The sequence below is a fragment of the Bos mutus genome, chromosome 1, assembly GCF_027580195.1.
Source record: "Bos mutus isolate GX-2022 chromosome 1, NWIPB_WYAK_1.1, whole genome shotgun sequence".
Lineage (NCBI taxonomy): Eukaryota > Metazoa > Chordata > Mammalia > Artiodactyla > Bovidae > Bos > Bos mutus.
Window position 1 is genome coordinate 148,122,045 of NC_091617.1, and position 14,139 is coordinate 148,136,183.

The 14,139-nt window shown below is 53.2% G+C and overlaps 1 protein-coding gene across 2 annotated transcripts in view; it reads left to right on the forward strand.

Moving 5' to 3' along the window:
- The first annotated feature begins 397 nt into the window (after positions 1–397).
- COLQ (collagen like tail subunit of asymmetric acetylcholinesterase) overlaps positions 398–14,139 on the forward strand; it is a 65,979-nt gene continuing 52,237 nt past the window's right edge. For both annotated transcript variants that reach the window (XM_070377152.1, XM_070377155.1), the window contains exon 1: positions 398–578. In XM_070377152.1, coding sequence (XP_070233253.1) covers positions 473–578 — 106 coding nt within the window. In that variant the 5' untranslated portion in view covers positions 398–472. The remainder of the gene's footprint in view (positions 579–14,139) is intronic.

The following is a 14,139-nucleotide window of genomic DNA, read 5'->3' on the forward strand; positions in this document are numbered from 1 at the left end:
TGAGTTGACTCTGGGATCTGCAGAGCACCTTGCTTGGGAGGGGGCAGGTGCTGGTGGATGATCAATCAAGAAGTCTGTCTGCCCTTGAGGACCACTTCTAGGGGACATTTGAGATTTCACTGCCCCCTTTTTTTTTTTTAAGTCACTTCTTCAGTGGCCTCTTTCCATAGTCTGCAGAAAAGAAAATTCAGATATTTTAATTTTAACATGGGCATTTGATCCCGGGTTAAGATAAATATAACCCTGTGTAGTACGGAGGAGGTTTAGTGGGAAATGGTTGGCATTCTTTCTTGGTAAAGGCATGGGGAAAGGAGAGAGGGGAGGGAGATGGAGGGAGAGAGAGAGAGAGGCAGAGAAGGAGAGAGAGAGAGGCAGAGAGAGAGGCCAATGCGAGAGGAAGACAAAGCAGAGATAAGCCAGGCTCCCCGCAGCCCTGCTTTGAGAACTTGACACTTTCCAGACTGCAGCCAGCATGCTTGTCCTGCATCCAGTGACTCTGGGAATTTATCTTCAGCTTTTCTTCCGCTTCATCGTGTCTCAGCCCACTTTCCTCACCAGCGTGCTCCCGATTTCAGCAGGTAAAGCGGGACCACGACTGCCCCGTTTCCCCTCGGTCGTCCCGGCCCGGGAGGGAGGAGGCCTGGCCGCGGCGCCTCGGGCTGGAGGGGGGCTGGCTGGGAGCGGCCTGGGGTCGCGGCTGGCTGTCCTTGTGGGAACGCCCCTTCTGTGCCTGTCCCCAGCAGCTGCTCAGAGCCCGGGACCCCTGAACAGACTGCTTCACTTGCCGCAGGATGGCGTTTTGGTCAGGAATTGTGGGGAGCGTCACAGAGACAGATGTGCAAGTGAGGGAAGTGAGTCCAGACGTTGCCATCAATGCACCCCTGACCCCGTCCCCTGGGGCAGGGGGCACTTGGCCCACAGGGGCCCGCTGCCCTGCAGGCTGGCCTGCTGTGAGGGGTGTCCCACTGGTTCTCTTGGGGGTCTCGGGGCCCCCTGCAGCCTTGAGACCAGGTCTCCGGTCTCTCCCGCGCTGTCTCCTTTCCCGTTGAACTTTCACCCTGAAGGGGGCTTCTCAGGGAGAGGGGGACGGGGCTGCAGAGTGGACAACTGAAGCGCTGGGTGGTCAAGGGGGCTCTCTGAGCCCCCAGCCCGACCACCTCTCCAGAGGGCTCCAGGCTGGTGCCCTTGTCCTGCCCGACCCCGGACAGAGGAAGTATTGGGTTACTGGCTGGCCTGTGTCAACCTTTCTGAGGAATCTCAGATGTTTCCTGAGGACACACCCCATGTTTGACAGCCTGGACCCTCACCTCCCCCCTCAGCTCACCTCAGTCACCCTTGACTCTGCAGAGAAAGCTGTTTCCGTAAGGCCTCCAACGCGAGTCTCAGACATGCCCGAGTTGAGGCAGGAATCGCCCTGTCCCTCGCTTTGCTGGATGCAGGCTCCCCAGAGGCAGGACATGGCTCCCTCCCAGTGCCCAGCCCCGTCCATTCATAACAACGCTCCGCTGACATACTGAGCTGCCAACGCCTGTGGGCCCCTAGGGAGGGGCTCAGAGAAGGGCGTGGGGCGAATTATAAACATGCAGGGGAGCTAGAGGAGGGGACGAGAGCTGGTGGAGAATGTTGGGGGGCAGGAAACGGCAGATGGCCGGGCTGCCACAGGTGTGTGTCTGCACCCTCTCCCCCCATTCAAGTGGAGAGCGCCGGGCTTCTGGGAGTGAAGAAGGTCTTTACTCCCCAAGTCAGGAGCGAAGTGCCATGGTTCCTTTGGTCTGTTTGGTGGTTCTCAACCTAGCTTGACTCCTTTGAGAATCTGCTGAAGTCTCGGGACTCGAGGAAACTCAGTCTTGTGGTTCCAGCCATGATCTGGGGTGTGTGTGGGGGGGTGCTCTCTGGCTTCTGGGAGGTGGTTGGCATTAGACTGTGAGCACCAGGTGGGCAGGCACTACACAATCTTGGCCACTACTCCTAATTCCCCAGGGAAATAGCAGGGAGGTGTCCAATAACTATTTGGTGACTGGATGAGTCAATGAGGGAGTGAGAACTCTTCTCATCTGTAGGCTGGAGTCTGCCTTCCTTTCGCACGACTTAATTTAGAGGTGGCCAAATTGGCTAACAAGTTCCGAAAGCTGGAGAGAAGTGAACCTTGGGGTGTTTTTGAACTCCTGGCCCTCAAGAGAGGCTCAGCATGGCTTAGACATCCTTACGTGAGACCTGGTACAGACTGCTCAGGCAGGGTAATGGTGGGAGACCAAGGGACTGAGACTTGAATGAGGGGACCGCATTCAGAGGTGTGGGTGGGCGTAAGGGAGCCCAGAAGGGAGGCTGAGAAATTAGCAACTCCGGGAGCCTTTCCCACCCCGTGCTTGAGGGAGAAGCGGGAACTAGATCCCGGGAGAGTTGGGACTTGGAGGAGGAGTTGCTGAGCAGGAGCTTTTGTTAAAGAGGGACTCAAAGCGGACAGCATCCCCAGGCCACTCCAACCCATTCCTCCAACCCAACCACCTACTGGCAGTGCCTCCCCTGGGCAAGCCCAACTGGAAGCCGGGGCAAGGGAGCCCCCGATGCAGTCGTGGGCGTCAGCCCCTGGTTGAGTGAAGAACTGGGAACTAAGAAGAGTTAGCCCACCCATCCAGAGGCCCTTCGTCGTGAGCTGCTAAATCCAGATCTTCTGGTGGTCTTTGGACATTTGGTAAAATGACAGGGGTTGCTCTAGGAGAAGTCATTGAGGTGTCAGCTCAACGGAGCAAAAAAACATCATCTTCCTCCCATGGAGTCACTTTGCCTTGTCCCTGTCATCAGGTCACCAGAGAGCACAGTTCAGAAATGGGAACTTGTTCCTTAAACACAGGAGAACTTTAACTTTTTGAAAACAATTTTCCAGCAATCTGATGTGAAACAGTCTGTATCCAGAAGCTCACCCTTCTGAAGAAGCCCAGCCCTGTGCACACAGAGAAGCGCCACCAGGAAGCCCTTCCACTCCGCCCGCCGTAGCTCAGGGGGTGCCTGCTGTGTGCCAGGCCCTCCGCCCACTGTAGCTCAGGGGGTGCCTGCTGTGTGCCAGGCCCTGTGCTCAGTGCCACACGGGGCACAAGACAAGCCGGGCCGGGGAGAGGCAGGCCGAGATGGAGGAAGCCTGGTCCTTTCCTTCACTCTCTTCAGGAAAGACTGGCCTCCAGCACCCCCAGACACAGCACAGCTCTGAAGCAGATGGTCAGGGCCTGGCAGCCCCATTGACGGGTCCCCGAGAGGCCCGGGAAGGGAGCAAACGGCATCCAAGAGGCTGCAACCATGACAGCCGTTCCAGTGCTGCAGCACCCTCGTCGGGTGCCGGAAACGAGCTCAGGCCCCACTGCAAGCCTGGGAGCGCTCAGAAGGCTGGGAGGGCAGGCTTCTCAGGGGTGGTGAGGTAGCTGAGCACCGTAGACTAGGGTCTAACAGGGGCTGCTACTTTAAACAGACACAGTGACGACACAAACCACAGAGACAGCTGACACAATGGATCACCAGAGAAAGGGTAAAGAACCAAGGGAATAATTCTTTGATCAAAAAGGACAGCAGGTTGGAATTATTTCTAGAGCCTCTGTTCTGCATGTTGTCTGCAAAGGCACCATCGACTTGTAGCTCGTTGACTGGTTGGCACTGTGATGAACGTGAATGACCCAGTGAAGACTGTGAAAATTGTGTTCGCTTCATTTTGCTTAAGAAGGCAGAGACGTGTCAGGTATATTAACTTCTATTGAACGTGGCCCTAAAATAGAAAGTGTCAGAAGGCCTAACTTCTGGAGTATCATTTCAATCCTTGCCGGGTGATAAACCACCATAACACTCAGTGGCTGAGCAACAGTTGTTTATTGTTGAAGCGCATGTGTCTGTGGGTCAGCTAAGGGTCAGCTGATCTGGCTTGGGTCTGGTGGACCCGGCTGGAATCACGGTGGTCTGTGCACTCACTCAGCTCAAGGGTCCATCCACAGACGTGGCTCCATCATTGAGCAGTTTCTAGAATGTGGTGGCATAGACTCAAGGGTGGGGATATTTATAGGACAGGCCTGTCACACACTTCAATCTCTGCAACCCTCACAGCACCTGGGATGGGTGTGGTCTCATTCCTGCTTTTCAGCAGGAGCAATGAAGGCTCAGAGAGGTTAAGTGACCACCCAAGATGGCATAGCTGGTGTTGGGAGAGCTGGAGCCTGGAACCTACCCACTGACTCTAATTCCAGGGCTCTTACCAACGTAGGCCAAATCTGCTATGGCCATGGATAGACAGTGATACTAGCTTTTAAAGTCCTATGTATACCCCAGCCTCCAAAAATCCAGTTCCAGGTCTGCATTCTCCATACTTTCTTGCCTTCTCCTCAGGATTATCAGTGCCTTTAGCAAAAGATTGACATGATGAATTCATACTAAAGTGTGAATGACTTGCCAGGGAACAGGTTTATCTTTCTTCAGAGGTATTTGTGTCGTGTGTTTGTGTGTGTGTGTGTGTATACTAAGTCACTACAGTCACATCCATCTCTTTTTGACCTATGGACTGCAGCCCACCAGGCTTCTCTATCCATGGGATTCTCCAGGCAAGAACACTGGAGTGGGTTGCCATGCCCTCCTCCAGGGGATTTCCCTGACTCAGGGATCAAACTCGTGTCTCTTATATCTTCTGCATTGGCAGAAGGGTTCTTTACCACTAGCATCCCCTGGGAAGCCCATTTGTGCTATAAGAGGAGTTAAAGCTCTAAGCCAAAGTGTGCTTTGGTCAGGTGGGCATCAACCAGGGCATGTGGGGGATGAGGCTTCCTGGAGACAGGGCACCAGCATTTCACAGACATTCTCTCCAGGGTGTGAACCAGGCGGCTCTGCCCAGAGACATGCGTGGCTTCCCTTCTGCATCACAGGATTTCTCAAGCAGGCAGGAGCTCACCAGGTGATGCTTGGGTCCAGGGTTCAGGACAAAATGGAGAGAAGGCCCACATCCAGTTCTGAAGAGTGAGGTCACGGGGACACTTGTGAGGTTTGCCTGGCTGCCTCAGTCTTCTCCTGTGGGTGCTGGGATGGTACCAGGGCAGGATTTCGTGGCCTATAGGACTGGTGTCCAGCCCTGCACTCCCCTGCCTGGAAGCCAGCCAGACCACCGCTCGGGACCGATTGTGTTCTTGGCAGTAGATTACGGGCCATTTATTTGTGTCTGAAGCTGGTCGACTGTTGTTTAATGTTCTGTAATGTACTTCCCAGCCGTCTCCTCCGATTTAGCTCCCCATATTTCCTCTGGATAATATAATCAGAGAGGGTTCTTAAATTAGAGGGCCCTCCAGGGGTCCCAGCTTGCCCACTTCGCCCCACCCTAAGCCTCCTAATAAAGCCGTAGATGCCTCTCAGCTCAGAGAGAAGTGGGAGTGAAAGATGACGGCTTCCTCTCCAGGTTAGCTGGGTCAAGCCGGACACTGTCATTCATCCTACCCAAGCCTGCTTTCCGCAGGCCCATGCGCGTGCATGCATGCTAAGTCACTTCAGTCGTGTCCAACTCTTTGTGACCCCATGGACTATAGCCCACCAGGCTCCTCTGTCTGTGGGATTCTCCAGGCAAGAATATCTGAGTGGGTTGCCATTCCCTTCTCCAGGGGATCTTCCCAACCCAGGGATGGAACCCACGTCTCCTGCATCTCCTGCACTGGCAGACGGGTCCTTTACCGATAGCACCACCTGGGAAGTCCCCTCAGACCCACAGCCATACAAAAACGACAGCTCCAGGAGGAAGAGAAATCCCTGTGACACAGAATGAGTCACCGTGTAGGCAGGTGACCGGTCTTCCTGAAATGCGGTTCACATGGTAACTGCTGCCTGCTCTCATTGCTCTTCTAACTGGCACCAAGCACCCCAGACCCTTCTTTGCCAGACTTTTTCACAGCTGCAGCTTATTTGCTCTTCACAGGTGTCCCTCCTGAGGGGATCTTGAGTTTGAATCCTGTGTGATTGCTGGATGTTCACATAATAATTGTGGTGTGAGTCCCGATTTCCTCATCTGTAAAGTGGGTACAATAATCTCACAGGATTGCTATAAGACAATAAATTTAAATATATTAATTCAATAAACACTAAATAAGGCCCAACTCTGTACCTGGAGCTGGGATGCAGCAGTGAGCAGAAAAATACTTTCTTCCCGCGGAGTTCCTGCTGTCATCCTAACAAGACTAGTCTCCTGGGCCCAAGGGGTGAATGAAAGACCCCTGAAGCAAACTAGCTGCCCGAGGACCACGTCCAGTCTTCATGTGGCGCTGTACCCAGCCTTTGTGTTGCAGTACCAATAGAAAAAAGAGAGAGATAAAAATTTTTTAGTTGCCTTGTTTGCTAATATTTAAAAATCAAGTTATTTAACAATTTAAAAAAATTACTTGTTTTTTAAAAGTAATTTTATTCTTGGCTGTGCTGGGTCTTCATTGCTGCATGCGGGCTTTCCTCTGGTTGTGGAGAGAAGGGGCTTCTCTCTAGTTCGGTGCGAGGGTTTCTCATCGTGGTGGCTTCTCTTGCTGCTGAGCACAGGCTCTAGGGTGCGAGAGCTTCAGTGGCTGCAGAACGCGGGCTCCGTAGTTGTGGCACACAGGCTTAGTTGCTCCATGGCGTGTGGCATCTTCCCGGATCAGGGATCGAACCCATGTCTCCTGCACTGACAGGCAGGAGATTCTTTACCACTGAAGTCACCTGTTCAGTTCAGTCTCTCAGTCGTGTCCAACTCTTTGCAACTCCATGGACTGCAGCACACCAGGTTTCCCTGTCCATCACCAACTCCGGAGGCTCCTTAAAGTGTATTTCTGATGTCTCTTAAAAACCAAAACACCTCTTGGAAACCAGGGCAGCCTGGCCATCCTGACCCACATCCTGATACCAAAACAACTGTCGGCTCTTGAGCCCCCACCGCACGCTCCCGTCTCACAGCTGGGCTGCCTTCCTCCTTACCGCCGCCTGTCTGGCCCCATCTCGCTGTTTTGGACTTTGCTCCCTCCTTCTTTATCCATCTTGACATTTTTCCAGAAGTCCCAACTCTACAAAGCTCAGTTTGAAACTTAACGTTCTGGATCAGTGGTTCTCAAACTGGAGCACTGGTTCTCCTCGGAGAGACATGAGACTCACCTGGGATGTATTACAGGTACCCAGTGTCCTGGCCAAACAGGCCAACTGCATCAGACTCTCTGGGGTATAAGATCAGGCATGGAGAGTGAGTGCTGAGTGATCCCCAGGTGATGCTAATGTATGGCCATGGTTAACCATTATAGCCGGCACCAGAGTCACTGGGAAGGTTTGTTAAGCCAGGCTGCTGGGCCCACCCTCGGATGTTCTGATGCGGGAGCCTGCAGTGGGGCCCGGGGGTTTGCAGTTCTAATGAGATGCCAGGTGCTGCTAATCCTGCTGGCTCCTGGGCCGTGCTTTGAGGACCGCTGCCCGTTTGCCTCTGAGTTCTTGCATTTGTTTCCTATGGCCACTCCCTGGTCACATGGCCTCCCTCCTCTGTGCCAGTCTTCCTCGACCTCTCTCTTATCAGGACACTTGTGATTACATCTATGGCGTGCTCAGGTAGTCTATCCTAAATTTCCTAGTTTAATCCCACCTGCAAAGTTCCTTTTGTCATTTAAGGTAACCTTTACAGGTTCTGGGAATTAGAGTCTGGACCTCTTTGGGAGCCAGTAATCAGTTTTTCTCCCACAGTTGCCTTTTCCACTGTGTAGAGGGTCTTCCGAGGACTTTCTTTAAGGACATCGGGATCAGAGGCATGTGGATACTATCGTCATTTGGATCCCTCTCAGAGGGTAAAGCATCTGCCTGCAGTGCAGGAGACCTGGGTTCAATCCCTGGGTAGGGAAGATACCCTGGAGAAGCAAATGGCAACCCACGCCAGTACTCTTGCCTGGAAAATTTCATGGACGAAGAAGCCTGGCAGGCTACAGTCCATGGTGTTGCAAAGAGTCAGACATGACTTGAGCGACTTCACTTTCACTTCTAGAGCTGACCCTGAGATGAGGATCTGGGTGCACGTGGTGTGTTTGGGGGGGTGATCCCAGCAGGGCACTGGGAATCCAGACAGGGAAGAGAAGGCAGTCGATGCTGAGGGAGGTCACGAGCAGACTCCGGCTGGGGGCAGCCGGCGCTCAGAACTCTTGGGACCTCAGAGAGAAGGGGACTGGATGCTCACCCACCAGCTCCTGGGGACGTGCTTCGCAGGTGACATCCACTGCTGGAGAAGCCCTCCGGCATAGGCCCAGGGGCTTGTGGCAGGAGCTGGAAGCCCTCAGGCCTGGTGATTGCTGAGAGCTACAGCAGTGGACTCGTTAACACAGCAGCCGTGGTCCTGCTGGCCCTCGTGCAGTTGCCTGCCCGCCCGCCCCTGTGGACAGTAGCAGTTATGGCTTAGCACCCACTGCTGCGATACCAGCGCTGGGGTCCAGCTGCCAAGGGAGCCCCACTAACACCAACAAAGCTACCTTGCATAGAGCACTACCTATCTGCTAGACTCTTACATACCTGACTTCTGATTACACGTTCACAAGACATTAGTAACCCTGTGTTACCAAAAGGGGAACTACTACTCAGAGAGGTGTAGACACTTCCCTGAGGTTGCACAGGGCCAGGGCCAGATTTCCAAATCAGGACTGTCTGGGTAGAATGTTGCAGAGGCAGAACGGCCCATTGATTAGGAGTGGGGCGTCTGGTGTCATGCTACTTAGGTTCAACTCTTGTGTCTCCCTTAGCTTCGTGGTGTTGGGCAGACCAATCGCCCTCTATGTGCCTCAGTGTCCCTAACTGTAAAATGGGGCTCAGAGTAGGATCTCACTCAGAGAGCAGTTGTGAAGATTAAGTGGGCTAATTACAAACACAAAGAACTTTAAGAAGCGCCTGGTGTGTAATGAATGTGTCAGCCTTTCTCTCATTATTTCCAGAATCTCACAGTGACTACACACGCCAGATCATGAGTGTCTCAAAAGGCAGAAGTCCGAAATACAATACAGATGATAACTTTCTGCTTAAACTATCCAGTAGGTTAAAGCCATGCAAGAGGCTCAGTGTTTAGCTGTGTTGCATTTGTGAGCCAGTCCCTGAAGCAGGGACCCAGTGACCAGGGAAGGAGGCTCTTCTCGTGATGACCAGCTTTAAAAATACACCTGGCCCTATTCCATCTCCCTGCTGGGTGTGTTAGACTCCATTCAAGCCCACACTTAGGTTTCCAGGGCAACCAGCACAAGCACAAGTGGGAGGTGTGTGCTGGGAGGTGAGACAGCTGAAGGCGGGGCCTGGTGGCTGCTGGGGGGTTTGCACCAGGAACCAGATCTGAAAACAGAGAGGAAAGAAAAGAAGGGACTGTGAACGGGACTGGGACAGGCTCTTCCCCTTCCGGGCCTCCTCAGGTATCCTGCTGCCGCTCACCTGGCTTTCTTGGTGTCTTTCTGAGGAGCCTAGAGAAAGCCCTGGAGCTTTCTGGCTGCAGCTGGTAGTTCTGTCTGGGGCTACACGCTCCAGGAAGGACCTTCGAGGTCTCAGACCTGGCATGCCGGTCTCGGCGAACCGAGAGGGTAAGGGATGTGGCGATGATGGCCGTCCTACCTGTAGAGGCCTACCTGCCAGACTGGGGCTTTCTTACCTCACTGTGACTCTGGGCTGAACTCGTCTCCTCTGTGAGGGGCCTGTAGGCGCATCCTTACCATTGACAGTTGAAACCAGGCTGCCTTCTGTGCCCAAACAGAACTGGCTGGTTTTCCGAGATCCTGTGTTGGGGTGGACCTCACAGGGTGACCCCACCACCAAAAGGCCTCCAGATTCTCTGTGGTCGTCTGGGAGCCAGGTTCTCCGCTGTCGAGGTTAATGTGCAGGGTGTGTGTGTGGGGGGGGGGGGTGCGGTTCCTAGGGAAGACAACCTTCCTGCCTGTCCTCCTGAGAGCTGAGCGGGGCCCAGGGAAGGTCAACGGCAGGGAGGAGCGTCCTGAGGGAAGGCCGTGGGCCTGGGTGGCGCTCCCCCACGCCCCGCCTCCGCCCGTGACGTGAGGCGCAGAGGCTGTCGGGTGGCGCTCCCCCACGCCCGGCCTCCGCCTGTGACGTGAGGCCCAGAGGATGTCGGGTGGCGCTCCCCCACGCCCGGCCTCCGCCCCTGACGGGAGGCCCGGGAGGCCGTGGACCTGGGTGCCGCTCCCCCACGCCCCGCCTCTGCCCGTGACGTGAGGCCCAGAGGCAGTCAGGTGTCACTCCCCCACGGCCCGCCTCCGCCTGTGACAGGAGCCCATGGAGGCCGTGGGCCTAGGTGGCGCTCCCCCACGCCCCGCCTCCGCCCCTGACTGGAGGCCCAGAGGCTGTCGGGGAAGACGTAGGTCCTGGAGGCGTTTTCCTCAGAGCACCTGAGTAACAGGTTTCCTTTTCTTAATTATGGGAGTTGACTGCCCAGCCCTCACCTCCTCTGTCACAGGGGACACCTGCCCGACCAGCTTGGGGCCTGCAGCTCAGCTTCTCTTGTCCAGGCCCAGCTAGAAGGTGGCCGCGAGGGGAGAGTTAGCCATCCGCCCGTTTACACTCAGGTTCCCCTGAGAGGTGCTGCGGCGAAGCACCAAGGCCCTGAGGTTGAACTGGGGGAACCCAGGTTCTCTCTCTGACCTGCCGCCGCCTCTGGGACGTGTGTCCTGTGGGACCAGCCATCTGTTCTTTTACAGTGTCCTCAACTGTAAAACGAAAGAATGGACCAGAATCGAGGGCTCCTTCTTGCCGTAGACTTACTCTGACTCAGTGGCTCACAAGTCACTTGCTGATTTACAGAATTAGCTCCTCCACAAAGAAGGAGTCTCGGCCCATGTTTCTCTTCAGAGCTTTGGTACCTGAGAGCTCACTCTTGGCAGGAAAAGCCTTGGGGGTCCACGTACAGACAGCTCTGGTCTTGAGTGACAGCTTCGTGACCCCAGTAGCTAAATGATCTTGGCCTAGTGGTCTCAGTTTGATTTGGGGAACACCTCAGTTTCCACCTCTGTAAAATGGGATTAATAAGAGTAACTGCCTCTGGTCTCTGGACTTGAAGCTGCTCTGAGACCCTTTTTGTGATTAGCAGAGACCATTCGCCTATTTCCCAGAGAAGAAATGCCTCTCTCTGAAGCAGCATTTCCCAACCTCAGCACTGTGATATTTTGAAATAAATATGTGCTGTGGGATGTTGTCCTTGAAGGGTACTTAACAGTGTGGTGGCTGAAAAGCATCCCTGAACATTCATATCCATTTGGAACCTCAGAATGTGACTTTGTTTGAAACACAGATCTTTGCAGATGCAATTAGTTACAGATCTTAGATGAAGTCATCTTGGATTTAGGGTTGATCTTGAATCAAACGACTATTGTCCTTGTACAAAGAGGAGAAGCCACACCAGACCCAGGGAAGAAGGCCACGTGAAGATCCAGGAAGAGACTGGAATGGTAAAGCTAAGGGCAGGGAATGCCAAGGATTGCTGGGGGCCATGAGATGCTAGGAAAGCATCTTCCCTAGAACCTTCAGAAGGAGTATGGCCTTGGCAACACCTTGATTTTGAACTTCTAGCTTTCAAAATTGAGAGAACAAATTTCTGTTGTCTTAAGGCATCTGGTCCCATCACTTCATGGGAAATAGATGGGGAAACAGTGGAAACAGTGCCAGACTTTATTTTTTTGGGCTCCAAAATCACTGCAGATGGTGACTGCAGCCATGAAATTAAAAGACGCTTACTCCTTGGAAGGAAAGTTATGACCAACCTAGATAGCATATTCAAAAGCAGAGATGTTACTTTGCCAACAAAGGTCTGTCTAGTCAAGGCTATGGTTTTTCCTGTGGTCATGTATGGATGTGAGAGTTGGACTGTGAAGAAAGCTGAGCGCCAAAGAGTTGATGCTTTTGAACTGTGGTGTTGGAGAAGACTCTTGAGAGTCCCTTGGACTGCAAGGAGATCCAACCAGTCCATTCTAAAGGAGATCAGCCCTGGGTGTTCTTTGGAAGGAATGATGCTGAAGCTGAAAGTCCAGTACTTTGGCCACCTCATGCAAAGAGTTGACTCATTGGAAAAGACTCTGATACCGGGGGGGATTGGGGGCAGGAGGAGAAGGGGACGACAGAGGATGAGATGGCTGGATGGCATCACTGACTCGATGGACAGGAGTCTGAGTGAACTCCGGGAGTTGGGGATGGACAGGGAGGCCTGGCGTGCTGCAATTCATGGGGTCTCAAGGAGTTGGACACGACTGAGCGACTGAACTGAACTGAAGCCATTTTTTGTGGCAATTTGTCACGGCAAGCTTGGGAAACGAATCAAGCACTGCCTCTGGCTCCTGCCCTCTAGAAGTCAAGAGTACCTTTCTCAGTTACAACAAAAATGTCTCCAGATGTTGCAGAAGGTCGCCTGGGAGAGGGGCAAAATAGCTTCCCCCACCCTTTGCCCTTCATTGAGAACCACAGCTCTTACTGTGAAAAAATGATGAGAGGAACTGAGCAGAATGAGAGGAACGTGTGTTTCCATTTCAACCCACTCAGAACAGCTCTGTGACCTTGGGAAAGTTGCTAACCGTCTCTGAGCCTCAGTGTCCGCACGAGTAAAACAGGTTAAAATGGTACCTGGGGGACTTCCCTGGTGGTCCAGGGGCTAGCTTTCATTTTGTTCATTTTTCAAAGCATTCTCTTCCTGCTTTATCATTGTGATCTCTGCTTTATTTGATTTCCCTTCTCTTGGGAATTCCCTGGAGATTCAGTGGTTAGGGCTCCACATTTCTATTGCAGGGGGCACAGGTTCAATCCCTGGTCAGAGAACTAACATCCCACATGCCCTGCGGTGCTGCAACAACAAAAAAGGTACTTGGATCTCTTAGAGCCATCACAATGAAGGAATAACGGAGTATGCTGAGCGTGCATAGCACTGTGTCCAGCACCTAGCAAACACACAATGAACAGTAATTGAAAAATGTGCGGGGGGAGAGTACCTGCCTCATCAGATGGCAGTGTAGTAGGTACAGAGCTTCGCACTGCGCCTGGAACATAGTTATGTATGTCTGTATGTATGTATGTGAAAGTCGCTCAGTTGTGTCCGACTCTTTCCAACCCCATCAACGGTAGTCTGCCAGGCTCCTCCATCCATGGGATTTTCCAGGCAAGAATGCTGGAGTGGGTTGTCATTTCCTTCTCCACGGGGAACATAGTTAAGCTCTCAGTTACTGGTTGCAACCGTTATTCCAGATGGCAGCGAGAGAGTTGGAATCCAGGCCACTAGCCTCCTCCTGAGTTGCTTCATTTCTGCCCTATTCCCACCTGCTCTTATTTGGTGGCAAGATGGATTTGCTCCTGGCACTGGAGTCCAGTCTCAGCATTCAGTCTCCATCAGACCCTGGGTTGAGCAGGGATCGTCACAAGAGTGTGGGCTACGGAACCGGAGTTCTGGGCTCAGACACTCAACTCCACAGGCTGTTGGCTGTCAGAGCCTCAGTTTCCCTCACCTGGAAATAGGGGGCATCAGTTCAGTTCAGTTCAGTCGCTCAGTCGTGTCTGACTCTTTTCGACCCCATGAATCGCATAATTCACAGGGTTGCAATGATGATCAAAGGAAGAAACTTGGGAGGGCATGACCTGGAAACACGGGCCCACAGCGAGGGTAAGGCCTTAGCTACTGAGTCCTGAGCTGATGGGCAGAGTCCACCTAGAGGCACCCCCCTGAGCTGTGAGTAAGAAAGCTCTCAGTTCCCTAGACCGGGTGAGCACTCTAGGGTGAGCACTCTAGGGGCCCCCAGGAAACTGCAGGCCCGAGGGGACCCCCCTTTGGGAAGTTGTGTGACCCAATGTAGTCCCTAGCTGGTAGACAAGTCACTTTCTGTATTTAGTTCATCTACGTTGGGAGAACTGGGCCCTCTGTCCACACAGCATCTGGAATGACAGTCTTGCCCCCTTCCAAATGGACAGCGATGCCAAGTCACCGATCAGGCCTGCCAGCATGGGACCTCCAGGGAAATCAGAGACAAATTATTAAACATGAAAATTTCAAATGGAATGCCAGTAAATGTGCGCTGATTTGCCAGAGATGCTCGATTTTGGGGCCACATACTCATCTGCTGCCACTTATTATTTTTTTCCTGTATGAGACAAGAAAATCCATTTGAATAGATTCAGATCATTGTC